At 40.3% G+C, this 15080-nt stretch overlaps 1 protein-coding gene across 1 annotated transcript in view; it reads right to left on the reverse strand.

Moving 5' to 3' along the window:
- Positions 1 to 13372: 13372 nt before the first annotated feature.
- COTL1 (coactosin like F-actin binding protein 1) overlaps positions 13373 to 15080 on the reverse strand; it is a 60850-nt gene continuing 59142 nt past the window's right edge. The window contains exon 4 of the mRNA XM_001365279.4: positions 13373 to 14708. Within this exon, the coding sequence (XP_001365316.1) occupies positions 14598 to 14708 (111 nt within the window). The 3' untranslated portion in view covers positions 13373 to 14597. The remainder of the gene's footprint in view (positions 14709 to 15080) is intronic.

Genomic DNA, 15080 nt, shown 5'->3' on the forward strand with positions numbered 1-15080 from the left:
ACTTCTCATTGCATTACATTGTATTACAGTTCAGTGATGCCTCAATCAGGAGTACCCGCTCTGTAGGAAACAGTATTTAGAAGTGTACAAGATGTACACGGTCTGGAATACAGGGTAGCCTGGAGCTAGAACATTACAGTATCACAGAATGTTTGTAAGGGATCCTTTTAGAATGTAGCTCCTTTATTATAGAAATGAGTAATGTGAACCCAAAGTCACAATAAACTGCAATGGTAGAGTTTGAATGCAGATCCTCCAACGAACTAACCATGAAATGCTTTTTCTACAATACCATGCTATGCAAAGTCTCTGTTGTGATTTTTCTCCCCATACTACACTCAAATCCTGTCTACACGGTAATATGACACTGAACTCCATTTAAAAATGGACCAAGCCAAATACTGAGAAAACACACACAAAATAGAAATCTCCCTGAAAGAAGTAGCCTGGTGATGAGTGGTATTAAAGCTTTCTTGGGGATTTGATTTTTGAGTAGAGAAGAGAGCTAGGATCCCTGAAGGCAGTGGGGTTTGAGGAGGTAGGAGGGGGATGAATAGGTTCAGAAAAGACTCATAAATAATATTTTTAAAAGACCTAAAATTAACAGCAGAAGGGACAGCTAGGTGGCTTAGTGGATTGAGAGCCAAGTCTAGAAATGAGAGGTCCTGCATTCAAATATGGCTTCAGAAACTCCCTAGCTGTGTGACCCTGAGCAAGTCACTTAACCTCCTTTACCTAGTCTTTACCAGTCTTCTGCCTTGGGACCAATACATAATATTGAGTCTAAGATTTCTAAGGTAATGGTTAAAAAAATAGGAGCAGTAATAACTACTGTCGAATTCTCCTAAGAAATTAATACTTAAACCCTTCATAACATAAAGCATTTGGGGGGACTGTTGAATCAAGATTTTGTATTTCCCCTTAGCTCCGGACTATCCAGACAATTCCTGCCAGGTCCATATCTTTGGCAAGCCAGGCCAAAGCTTGGGCTTACTCCCTTGTCAATGGTTATCTTTTCTGAAGAAGAAAATCTCTTTGCTATCAGTCAGCTCCTACTGATGGACTTTGGACTTCCACTCTGTAAAAACTCATAAGGTTCTACTAGGTCTATATCCCAAAGAAAAGGGAAAAGGATCTATTTGTACGAAAATATTTGTAGAAGCTCTTTGTAGTGGCAAAGAATTGGAAAACAAAGGGATGGCCATCAATGGTTGAGCATGTTGTATATGACCATGATGGAATATTATTGTGCTGTAAGAAATGATGACCACAATGGTTTCAGAAAAACCTGGGAAGACTTTATGAACTGATGCAAAGTGAAGTGAGCAGAACTAGGAGAAAATTGTATACAAAAACACTAATATTGTAATGATGATAAACTGAAAAATTTAGCTCCTCTGACCAAGATGATTCCAAAGGACCCACGATGAAAAATTCTGTCTACCACCTTCAAAGAAAAAAAAAAACAGAAGAACTCTGAGTGTAGATTGAAGTATAGCTGTTGTTGTTTTTTAACCTTTACCTTCTGTCTTAGAATCAATACTGTATATTGGTTCTAAGACAGAAGAGTGGTAAGGGCTAGGCAATGAGGATTAAGTGGCTTGCCCAGGGTTACATAGTCAGGAAGTGTCTGAGGACAGATTTGAACCCGGTACCTCTTGTCTCTAGGCCTGGCTCTCAATCTGTTGAGCTACTTAGTTGTCCCCTGAAGTATACTTTAAAATTTTTTCTTTGTTTTTCTTGATTTTTGTGTAAGTGTGTTTTCTTTTACAACATAGCTAATGTGGAAATGTTCTGCGTGACTTTAAATGCATAATCAATATCATGTTGCATGCCTTCTTGTTATGTTAAAATAGGAGTCCAGTCCTTAGATTTTTTTTTTAAAACCCTTACCTTCCATCTTAGAGTCAATACTGTGTATTGGCTCCAAGGCAGAAGAGTGGTAAGGGCTAGGCAATGGGGGTCAAGTGACTTGCCCAGGGTCACACAGCTGAGAAGTGGCTGAGGCCAGATTTGAACCTAGGACCTCCCATCTCTAGGGCTAGCTCTCAATCCACTGAGCTACCCAGCTGCCCCCTAGTCCTTAGATTTTAATAAAATTTATTAGTATTACTTAGATAGGTAGGTGAGAGAGATATAGAAAAGGGGCCCTAATCTAACTTTTCCACGTGGCTCCTCCAGCAGACCCTAGCATAGGAGTTTCTAGGCAGAGTGCCAGAGACAGAGAGAGCTTGAACTTCCTGGTTAGCCCTTTTTATAAGCTCCTGACCCCCTTTCTCCTGTCCTCTCCTCCAGGTTAAGTTCAGGTGCCAGGTATACGTGTAGTCGACAGGAGATGATATCATCTGTGTGACTCCAGAAAGAGGGGAGGGAGGGTAAATTTCCTTTGCACATTGCATTCTCAAGGGGTTGGGGAGGTGCAAGAGAGAAGGAGAGAATCCAAAACTTAAAAGTTTTTTGTACATAATTGGAAAATTATTAACAAAATAAATAAAAATATATCTAAAAAAACCCAAAAGAACTCACAAAATGTCTTGTTATTCTGGGCTGGACCAAGTCAATGTGGCCCTGTGATTTAGGATTGTGATTATAATGAAATGAGACACTCATGGACCATCTATTGCTTAAGAAAAAGAGATTGATTTTCTTAATGGTGGCACAGAGAAAATATTCCGGAGTCCTGGCTAAGAGCTGCTTGGATGGAGACAGGCAGCCCAACTCCCACATATCTGTTCCAACAAAACACTAAAGATAGCACCAGCCCAAATAACAATCCAAAAAATCTAATTAGCAACTCTACAGCAAATGACTTTATTCCAGAACTACGCAAGAAGTCATTCAGAAGCTTATGGGCAATAGGAAAGGGAAACAGGTCTCAAAATGTCATAGCCAACATATAGAGCTTCCAGATCAAAGGAGCTGGAAGGGAAAAAAGTACCAAAGCAAAGAATCCTAGTCAGGATCACCCAAGATCTGGAAGCTTCTAACATAACAAGAGGAGAGTTTACAGGGCAAAGTAGACATTTCCATCCTGGAATACTTGTTCACCTAAAATTAAGAAAGAACAAGAGTGAGGGTCAGCCATTTATTTACCACTACTGTGCCAATGGGAAGATGGGGCAGTCAGTCTGTATATCTGGTCTCATTGGCAACTCAAAGTAGTCCTGCTTTTCTATAGCCAAAAGGAGCATAGTGATGGAGGGGAGAATCCCTCCTTTTGTACGTCCACTGGGTGGTATCTCAGCAACCCCAACTCATCCATTCTCCTGGCTCCTGGAAAGACAATTTTTCATCATTACCCAGAACAACCTCTTCAATCAGGCATGGTTGGAAATAAGCTTCCCTTAAATTTCCTCACGGTTGCTTAAACTGTAAACAGGCGCATGCTCCAAGGACTAGACCCTTAGGAATAGTGAAAAGAGCTCTGGACTGTGGTCCAGACTTGACTGCTAATAACTACTCCCTCCTGGTTAGTCGTTATGCTTCGTATTCAAAGAGGACCAAAGTGGCATCACCAGTGATGTAGTTTGATTCTCACATACATTAGATTTAAGTGAGGCAGACTTGCACAAGAGTCAGCCTCGCTCACTCCTCCAGACTCCCAGCTCCAGTAGTAAGACAAAACTCAGGATGACTGGTGATGGCTGGGAATGTGGTGGATGATCTTGGCATCTTCGATGTTTAGCCAAGCTCTAAGGGCTCCACAGCTCCGGCTTCAGCTGCCTTCATGACCGTTGGAACAAAACGTTCTCATCCACTCATTCCACCAGGGGAAGTCTTCACATGCTTGGGGTAGATACCCCACAAACTCACAAGTGGATCTGAGACCTATTGGTTCTGCTCAACCTGTTTTAGTCCTCCTGCCAAAAAGGTTTCCTGGGGTGCGGTCACTGTGCTGGCTACAGCTTCTTGGAGCCACAGATGAGCATTGGATAGCAGGTGGACACCAAAGAATGAGTAGCCCTAAAAAGGGTGATATCAGCAAGCCCCCACACCAGAGGTGCTAGCCTTTCCTGAAGACCCCAATACACCCCACTACCTATTAACTATGGACCTTGAGGCGTGTCACTGAGGCTTTCCTGAGCCTTGGACTCATATAGAAAATGGTGGTGGTAATACTTGTCCTACCTGGCTCACGGAGTTGCTCTAAGAATCCGATGAGATAATGAATTGTAAAGGGTTTTGCAAACATTAACGCTCTCTATAAATGTCAACTATTATCACGAGAAAACTGGAGTCAAGAGAATTGGTGGCTTTCCCAGGGTTGCACAGCCAATACAAGTCACAGTTGGGAATCAAGCCCAGGTCTCCTGATTCTGCTCCGCCTCATTTCCATCTGTTGGGATTTGGGCGGTTATGGATGAGAAAGTACTTAGGAGAGTTCATAGCACTCCCCAAAGGAAGGCATTTTGGTCAGTGATCATTTCACCAGCCAAGGAAGCCTTACTTTTAAATTTTTGTTTAATTTCTTTTTATTGTTATTTTAAACACGTTTCCTTCTCTAATGACAGAAGGACATGAGCTAACAATCGGGGTTAACTGACTTGCCCAGGGTCACACAGCCAAGAATTTGCATCCAGGTCCTCTAGACTCCAAGCCTGGCACTCTATCCACTGTGCCACCTAGCTGCCCCAAGGAATCTTCTTAGAAACAAATGTTCAAAAATCTGATTTTAAAATCCAGTTCTAAGTACAGTAGAAGGAAATGTTCTCCTGGCCCACTTGTTGCAGCAAATAAAATGCAGGACAAAGGCCAGTTGTGGACAGAGCCTGGACCCAGATGAAGAGCTTTGGTTGGTGTTGGGTTGCTGATCCTGTTAGAGACTTGAGAAGAGACTAAGCTTCCAGCTTTGCTACTTATTTATTATGTGACTGAACAAGTCTGACCTTTCTCTTCTTGAGATCTCACTTTTCTCATTTGTAGAATGATGAGGTTGCATGTGGGTTACTGTTCAGTAGTTTTCAGTCACATCCAACTCCTCATGACCCCATTTGGGTTTTTTTGGGCAGAGATACTAGAGTAATTTCCTATTACCTTCTTCAGTTCATTTGACAGACAAGGAAACTAAGGCAAACAGGGAGAATCTACTTACCTAGGTTCACATGACTGGTAAGTATCTGAGGCCAGATTTGAACTCAGGTCTTCCTGATCCTCAACCTAACACTTTATCTACTGTACTGCCTAGCAGTCCCATGTCAGGAAGACTAGAGAGAAGTTAAAGCAAAAGTGAAGTGATAGGGGGCAGCTGGGTGGCTCAGTGGATTGAGAGCCAGGCCTAGAGATGGAAGGTCCTAGGTTCAAATCTGGCCTCAAACACTTTCTGGCTGTGTGACCCTGGGCAAGTCACTTAACCCCCATTGCCTAAAGTTTATCACTCTTCTGCCTTGGTATCAATACACAGTATTGATTCTAACACAGAAGGTGAGGGTTTAAAAAAAAGCGAAGTAATTCCTTGTTCTGTAATTTTCAGAGAAGATTTTTCTTCAGATAAGAGTTGGCCCAGGTGGCCTCTGAAACCCCTTCCAACTATGAGATTCTGTAACGACACATGGGAACAGGATGACTTTGTCACCATTTCATTAAAGTTAAGCAAACATTTTTTTTAAGTAAAGCAAAAACAAGTTTATACTTTCTCATCCATCTTTTTACTCTTTTCATGTCTGAATACTGATACATAATGTCCTAATAAAAAAATAATGAAACAACGAAGCAAAAAAGCACTAATCTAGGAATCAATGTAGTTTTGTCAAAAGAGCATTTGAATGGAATCAGAGACCTTGGATCAAATTCTGCTTCAACATTTTACTATTGGATTACCCTGGATGAAACATTTCTACTCTCTAAGCCTCCTTTTCCATTTTGGAAAAATGAGGGAGATAGATTAGATGGCTTCTAAGTTTCCTTTCTGACTCCAAGGCCAGGCTTCTAACCACTGAGCCACCTAGCATCCTCCTAGCCAGTAAGTGACTGAGGCTCAATTTGAACTCAGGTCTTCCTGACTCCGGGTTAACACTTTTTCCACTTAGCCAAAACCACCCCAGTATCTTTGCTAAGAAAACCCCATGGACAAAATGGTCCATGGGATCCCAAAGAGTTGGACACAACTGAACATCAACAACAACAAAAGTTCTCTTCTAGCTTTAAGGTTCTATGATTCCGAGTTTTAGTTCATTGAAGGCTGACTCATATAACCAGCACTAGAGTCCCTCAACTTGACTTCTAGCATCTAGCCTGCTGCCTTTCACATCAACTGAGTCTCAATTATGGAGAACAATAGATCCTCTGATGTGGTCTCATATATTATTTGAAATTAAAATTATGAAAAATTGGGTCATTGGTTCCAGACCAATGGAAATATGCAATGCAAGCTTGAATAATTCTACCCCATTCAAGGGATTCATTATTCACAGTAATGGCACTTAGCTGTATGTAGTAAATGTTTTTCAAAATAATATTAATAACATTTATATAGCACTTATTATTGTCAGGCACCATGCTAAGTATATTTACAATTATTAACTCACTTGATCCTCTCCATAACTCTGAGAGGTAGGTGCCAGTATTATCCCCACTTTACAGATGAGAAAACTGAGGCAAACAAAGGTCGAGTGACTTGCCCAGGATCACACAGCCAGTAAGTTGTCTGAGGCTAGATTTGAACTTAAGTATTCCTGCCTCAAGGGTCACAGAGCATGTATTCTTTTGACGTCATTATATTTGATATAATTGAAGCAGCAATGCTTGAATCCTAGAGAGTCTTAGGATTTTGGTCTGGAAGGGACCTTAGAGATCAAATCCAGTCCACTCATTTGACAGATGAAGAAACTGAGGCTCAGAGGGGGTGGTGATTTGCACAAGGTCAGAGAGATCTGTATATTCAATCTTGTGGCCAATGAATTGATCTTTGCCTTAGTCTCTTTCTTTAGAAATTGAGATAATGGACTTACTTCAAACCTGAGTTTGCAATGAGATTGGAGACAATACTCAAATGAAAAGGACTCTAACCATAAATTTTCTCTTAACTTTCTCTGCACTAAATAGATTTTCCCCTTCTTTCCTGAACACTACCACAAGCCCAATCTCCCTACTAAGTCAAGGGTAAACTCTCTCTCCCGTACATGGCCAAAAGAACATTTTCCCACCTGACCCAACTTGCTGGTCACATCCCCAGTTATATTTCTTCCTTCCTTATCTTTCTCTGTCCCACTTTGGAGATGCTAGGTACCATTACAATACTTCCTTTGTTGCGTAGTCTCCTTCCATCCTTGGTATCCCAAGTCAAACCAGATGGCCTTCTCTTTTGTTGGTTACAACAATTAAATGAAAGCCAATTTTTTTCATCATTGAAGAGCTGGTCTCATTTTTCTACAAATTCCCCTCTAAGTCCCACAACCATTGCAATGGATTGTACCCCTAATATACACACCCAATGGGCCTAAAGCTTTTCACAGAGATCATGATGTCTTTCATTGTATGGATTTGGAAAGTCCTTCTCTAGAACAACTATCAGAATTTGTTTACTTAGGTACCTAAGAGTTGCCTTATTTTTAGTTATTCTGTTTTAAAAGTTTTAATTTTTTTTATTGGTGCATTTGTTTTTTTTACATCATCATACTTCTCCCCAGTGTCCTTCTTCTTCCCAATCCCAGAGAATCATTCCATAAAATAAAGATTTTTAAAGAAAAGAGGAAAAAAATCAGCATAACCAATCAATTATTTTAATACGTACAAAAACATACAACATTCATTTTAAAAATTCTTATTTGTGTGATTGTTCTTTCCATTTATGTTGTAATTATTGATATATTGTTTTCTTGGTTCTGTTTCATTCTGCATCAGTTCACGTAAGTCTTTTCATGCTTCTCTATAGTCATCATTTCTTACACTCCAATAATATTCCATTACATTCATATACACAAAATTGTTTAGCCATTCTCTAGTTAATGGGATCTTAAAAAGCAACAACAACAGTAGTGGTATGCTAGCTTAATTGTGGATCTTACTATATTTAACTCTAAAATTTTTTGAAGTTTCTAGATGTAAGATTATGCGCAAAGCCCTTTCAAATTTTACTTCTCTATACCTGAAGCGGTATCTTTTATTTTTGGCTGTTAATTGCTTCAGTACATTTTTTTTTTGCACACTCATTCTTGGGTGAGTGAGAGAAATTCAAGAGGCAAAAACTACAGGTCATCTAACCATGGCCTAGATAATGTCTTGGTCTACAAAAATGCAAACAAGTATATTGGTTAGTCATTATAAACTCATATGAGGTCTCTGTTCAAAAATACCCAGCCAAAAGGGTGTGGGGGAAAGGGCTAAACCTGAGGGTACTCACTTGCAAGATGACTCAGTACATTGCTTTAAAAGGCTTGGCACCTGGGGCAAGGAATCTTTTGATGAGAAGATAGAAAATCTTTGGACCAAGACTTCAAGAGGGCAAAACAAGGGGGAAACATTCTTCTCTACAGAGGCTATCTGTGGGTTTTGTTGTTCTTTTACTTCTCAGAAAGCAAGCTAAGAGAACATAGTAGTACCCTGGTTGAGGATTTCAACAGAGCAGCACCAGGGTTCTATTGAGATCTAGGTCAATGGAAGCAGAATGAAGGCATCTTTAGCTGCATGTTTCCCTAATATGGGAATCTCTCTATTTATGCATTTTGGTATCATCACAGTTTTTCTTAGACTTATAAGGATGATGCCATTTTAGTTAGTAATCTATTTGGCAATGCTTTTTCTGGGAACCAATTGCATCATTTCTTTGATTATTGAAAAGGGAACATTTGTGGGGGCTTGTGAGTTATAGTTTAAAGAATTTGAACTCACAACATACCTTGAAGCAGGAGTATTTGTCCCCTAAGAAACGCAACTTTCAAATGGTAGTTGAAGAAAATAAGACAGAGGTAGAATCAGACAAAAATTAAATATTCACTCAAAAAACAAAGATTTTCTGCCACAGAAGTTGTAAGGAAGGAAAAAAAGTAGAGCAGAGGTATCAAATTTATGGTCCACAAAACTCCTGAGCACAGTCTGAACCAAATTAAAATGTAATTGGGAAATGGCTATCAAAAGAAATTAAAATACAAAACAACATAATGTTAATTTGTGGTTTTCTAAGTAAATATGCAGCCTATCTATTTCAGTTAGACATAAGTCCAGTTAAAGCATCAGCATGATTTAGTAAAAATAGACCTGGAAGTAGAGTCCAAAAGACAAAATCCAAGTTTTTATTTGATGTGTGACCTTGGGCCAGTGCTTAATATCACTGGGTCCGATTTCCCTGTCTACAGAACAGGGATGACAGTGCTTATTCAACCTATCTGATAGCATGACCAAATTTTAACATCCTAATTCATTTATAGGATGAAGGCAAAATTGGATATACCATCAACGCTATTGGGAACAATGGTAGGAAGGAAGGGAAGGAAAAGAAGACAAAGTTATTTAGATTCAATAAGTATAAAATGCTTAATGTATGTTAAAGAAAAATATAGACTGGGGGCTTTGAACTTGAATCTGGGGGCCAAAGTGAACCATTCTTACCAATATCTAGGCTTCCTTAGGCAACACACATCAAGGAGAAAACTTTGATTATGTGGGTCAAGAGACTACCTGGCATCCTGAAGTCAAATGTTCAATGGCAAGAACACAAACCAATTAACACATGCAAACCCAGTCTTACTGTATGCTTTTGGAATTATAAAATGGACAAGAGATTCAGCCATAGTGGATAGAGTACTAGACTATGAAATCAAAAGACCTAACTTCAAATCCTACCCTAGATATTTATTAACTATGTGAGCCTGAGCAAATAATTCAACCTCTGCTTCAGTTTTCTCAGCTGTAAAATTGAACCAAAAGTAACACATGAGTTGTTGTGAGGATAAGATGTGATAATGTATATGAAGTATTTTTAAAAGCTTCCAGTGCTAGATAAATGTTATCAATTAGTAGTCTAATTAATTGTCTAAAAGCTGTTGTAAAAAATTCTCCTATTCTCCAAAGTTAGTGGAATGGAAAAACATTTAAAAAACAGAGACCTAGTAGAAAAAAAAGCAAAGTTCTGTGAAAATAGGAGAAGGTGCATACATCCTTCTTATCATTCTGCTTGTTAGTAGAGTTGTAACAAAGATGCTTTCAGTGAACCAATCAAAGATGAGATAGAATCCCAATACATTTTTTATTCAATTGCAAATAAATAAATAAAAGCAGTTATTTCATTCACTTGTCCAGGATTTCACAGACCATTAAACTTACAAGTATAAAAGCCGGAGAATGCATTGTTTCTAGACAGATAATATTTGAAATTTTCTTTATAAGACAGGATCATCATCATCAATAATAATAATAAATGCCTCATGCATAGTAGGCTTTTAACACTTCACTCAATCAACAAGAATTTATTAAGCAACTACTAGGTACCAAGCATTGTGCCAGGTGCTGGGATACAAGTATAAGATATGTTATTTAAATAACAGTGGTTGACAATAGCTGAATAGTGGATTGGCACAGTGGATGAGATGTTGGACTTGGAGTCAAGAAGACCTGAGTTCAAATTTTATCTCAGATGCATGCTAGCTGTGTGATCCTGGGCAGTTACTTAACTGCTGCCGCCTCGGTTTCCTCATCTATAAAATGGGGATAACTCTGGCACCTACCTCCCAGGGTTGTTGTGATGATCAAATTAATGATATATATATTTTTTAAAGAACATTGTAGAACCTAAAGAACCACATAATTCCTGACTCTTGTTTTTACTATTATTATTCTATATAGTTGACATTTCCAAAGTACTTTGTGCTTTGTATTTAATTTGTTCCTGACAACAATCCCACAAAGGGGGGAATGGAGGCTTTAATATCTCATTTTACAGATGAAGTTCAGTAATTTGGCTATGGTCACATAATCAGAGTTGGGGGTTTCTCCAGAGCTTTCTTTCTCCACTCTTCCTTTCACTTTTTCTTCATTCAGTCCCTCTCTCTTCCTCACCTAAATCCCAATGCTCATTCTTTCCAGAATTTTCTGGAGCATCATGCAGCAATCCCAGGACACAGAGATTGGTCCTAATCTTCCCTTCCAATTCACTTTCCCTCTTCTATTTAGATGCTGGGGACTGGACTCTTTCCAACCTCCTGATAATCTGAGAGGGTCCAGGTATAGATCATAGGATTTTGACTTGGAAGGGACCTCGGAGATCATCTAGGCCTTCCTAGATCACCTTTCTCCCCCACCCCACCTCATTTTACATTTAGGGAGATAGAAAAGGGAAGTCATTCAGTCAATGGTCACACAGGTGCCAAGGGGTAAAGATGGGAATCAAGCACATGGTTTCAGTTTGACACCCAGCATTCTTTCTGTCACCCCAAGCTGCCTCAGACAATGGAAGCTATTCTCTTCTGTTTTCACAATGAGAATACAGTCAGTCATCTGCTTGGACAGAAATGGATGTTTGGATGGATGAATGAGAGACACACTGGGACCTAACGCTTATCAAAATATCCTTTGTTTCTCTGGTTCTGACAAAACTCTGGGCACTGGAAAGACGGGGCTATAATATAAATCAATTTCATCTCCTCTCTGTACTATACTTCAGAAAAAGCTGGCATGGTGAGAGTGAGATCAGATCTTACAGCATTTGGGGGGTTCTTTTGGTGGGGGAGGGGGAATGTGAAACTGTTGGGGGGCCTTCAGGATGAGCAGTTTCCCTCCTACTTGCCTAGAATTAAAAATCCATGATGTCTGATTTTGCCTATCCATGGGGCCCATTATGACAAGTTTCCTTTCCATTCTAACTTGATTTTTGCTTTAATATCTCTCCCTCTCTCTGTCCCTGTGTCTGTTTGTCTGTTTCTCTATCTCTGTCTCTCTTCCTTCCCCACTCTTCCTCATCAAGTGGGCCCTGGGTCTCAAGCTCATTCTGACCTAATTAAAATTCTCCACCAGGATTTAGTGTGCTGGAATTCCAGTTACACATTTTCGCAGCAGAACTCAACAAGGGTGTCAGCAAGCAGCTCTGCCTCTGGTGGGAGGAGGAGGGGGGGAGAAAGAGGAGGGTGGAGAGAGGGAAAGGAAGAGAGAGGGGGAAGGAGAAAGGGAAGAGAAAAGAGGGGGATGGAGGGAGGAAAGAGAATAGAGAGGGATGGATAGAGGGAAAGGAAGAGAAAGGGGGAAGGAGAGAGAAGAAAAAAGAGAGAAGATGGAAAGAGGAAATAGAAAGAGAAGGAGAATGAGAGGGGGGAGGAAATGAGAGGAAGGAGTGAGGGAGGGGAAATGAGAAAGGGGAAGAAGGGAGGGGAAGGAAGAGAAGAGCAGGAAGGAATGACAGTCTTCCTTTTGAAAACAAACTAGGGAAATAAAGTACAAGGGCCCTGTCGTCACTTGTCCATTTCTCACAAACAAATTACAAACATCTTAGGCCCATCTGGGAAGGATCCCAAGGGAAGACAGCATGGTCTAATTGAAATCTTTTAAAAAGAACATTTCCTTAAGTAAAGTCTTTCTCCTAAGGGGCATGGCAGTATAGAGATGAACAGGGATTCAGTGTCTCTGCTGCTCTCTTCTACTGGAACTTCCCTCAGCAACTGGGTCACATTAGAATATCCATCCATGAGGGGACAACTAGGTGGCTCAGTGCATAAAGAACCAGGTTTAGAGCCAGGAGATTCTAGGTTCAAATCTGACCTCAGATACTTCCTAGCTGGGTGTTCCTGGGTGAGTTACTTAACCCCCATTACCTAGCCCTTACTGTTCTCCTGCCTGGGAGCCAGTATATAGTATTGATATAAAAAAAAGAATATCCAACTAATCCTGTGCCCTTTGCCAAGGCCTGTTCCCTTCTCCAATTGGTGAGTTCCTCTTGATGCCGCCATTTTGTGGGAAAGCCCATGCAGGTCTTAATTCCAAACCTGACCTTGTTTCTGGCTTCCAAATTTTATAACATTTCTTGATACCAAGTCCAATGCTCTAGCCACCGTATCACCTAGGCGACTACCTTGGAATGTGGAATATTTACATTCATAATTGTCAATTTATCAGTGCTAATTCTGTCTGACATTTCAGGCTGCCAAGATCTTCTTGGATCCTTGTTCAGTGTGATGATGATTCCCTCCCTGCCTCCCCTGCCCCCATCTTGTGATCTAAGGGAGAGGTCCAAGCAGAGAGGAGGCTTTCCATGATGGGTGAGGGATGCATTGTTTTTGGCCAGAGCAGCTCAGAACTATTTACTGGTTTGTAACGGGGTGGGAATGAGAAATAGGTCGGGAGGTAATGTCCACGCTGAAGTCATGGATCCTTGAAGTAAGAAGGAAATTTAATATGAATGACTGGTAGGGGAGGGGAAGGGAAGGACAGGAGAGCAAAACACAACCATTCATTTTGGAAAAGAAAAAAATTTTATTTATGTAAATCACTTTTAGCGCCGATATTCTCCCAAACCCCAATACAGTACAATATTTTCCTTAAATGATACGAAAAGAATGAATAAAAAATATGCTCGTGAAAAACATGCCAATTTTATCTTAAAAAAAAAAAAAGTCTGTTGAAGTTTCCATATTGACCTAACGCTATATGACTAAAACTGATTTTTGTGTTCCAAAAGGGCCGGATGACTGATTCGGAGAACAGCTAAGGCAGGACTGAGGGGCCTTTGGCTTGAACTTGTGTCCACACTGAGTAGAAGGGGCCTTCTCAAGGGCATGCGGGAGGCTGATTGACACAGGGAGGGCCAGAAGGGCCCAAGGTGCAACATGACCCTCTCATCTTTGGCCTCTGCCACCAATGCCTTTCATCCCACAGGAAAGCTGGAGATGGCTCACTATCAGCCTGCGTGCCCCAGACTTCTGCCGTTTGTAATTGTGGCCATAAGAGAATTCTAATCAGTAGGTACAGACTTGTGATTCCTTTCCAGTATTTTTTTCAGGGAGGTGGTGAGACGGGAAAATGGGAACTTGACATCACAAAGCAGGGTAACCGCCAAGCAAGTTTTAAGGCAAGTTTTACTTCTTTCTTTTATTCAGGGTTGGAGATAATTTTTGGAAACTACTAAGTCACATTATATCTATTGGACCTAAGCTTAGGCAACTCTGATTGAGGTATACCTCGGGCAAACTCAGAAGGGTTTGAGCCTTTGGATGAAACAAACTTGTGTGTCCTATGAAGACTGAAAGCCATTCGAGCAGCTCCTGGAATGGTATTTGCCTTGGCAAATGGTATATGTGAACCCCACCAGAAAGCCCAAGGAGGACACTAGGCAGGCTGGAAAGCAATGACATGATTGAGCTGTGGTGTTGCTAGTACAGATACGAAGGAGGACAGAAAATGGGAAGGAGCCTCACAGCCAGAGGCACCTGCAAATCTGATTCACGTGTAAAAATTTTGCATCAAATTAAGGAGAAAAAAAAAAACAAAACCAAAGAAATTTCCCAATAAGGAATGGAGAGAAGGGAAGGGCATCTGGGGCAGACACCCATTAGCTGCGCTGTCTCACATCCCGCTTCCCTGGTGAGCTGGCTGGTTGGTTGCTTGCTGGCATCCCCTTGCAGGAAGGGGGAGAGGGGAAGCAGGCAGATGATACTGGCAAGGGGGTGAGGGGCTTCCATTTACTCTGTCTGTGCATCATAATTTGCACCTCCTGCTTTCTTCAGCTCACTCTTGATGAACTCTTCTTCCAGTTCCTTTGGGTCGCTAATCACGAACTCTTTTGCAAAATTCTGCCAAAGAAAAATGAAGAATTTCTTTTAAAAAAAAAAAACATTCTTGTTCAACCCAAAGACTGCCAACTTATTAGCACCTTTTAAATAATTGAACACTAAAAAAATAAAATAAAAAGCCACACTCCTTTGTTTGGTATTTAAATCTCACCATGAAAGACAAACACAGGAACTATATGAACACAACTACAAATCATTTGTCACACAATTAAAACTAGATCTAAATAATTGGAAAAACATTAATTGCTCATGGGTAGGATGAGGTAATATAATAAAAATGACATTCCTACCCAAATTAATTTATATATTCAATGCCATACCTATCAAATGACCAAGAAACATCTTTTATAGAATTACAAAAAACAACCCTAT

Source organism: Monodelphis domestica, chromosome 1 (assembly GCF_027887165.1).
Source record: "Monodelphis domestica isolate mMonDom1 chromosome 1, mMonDom1.pri, whole genome shotgun sequence".
In the NCBI taxonomy this organism is placed as follows: domain Eukaryota; kingdom Metazoa; phylum Chordata; class Mammalia; order Didelphimorphia; family Didelphidae; genus Monodelphis; species Monodelphis domestica.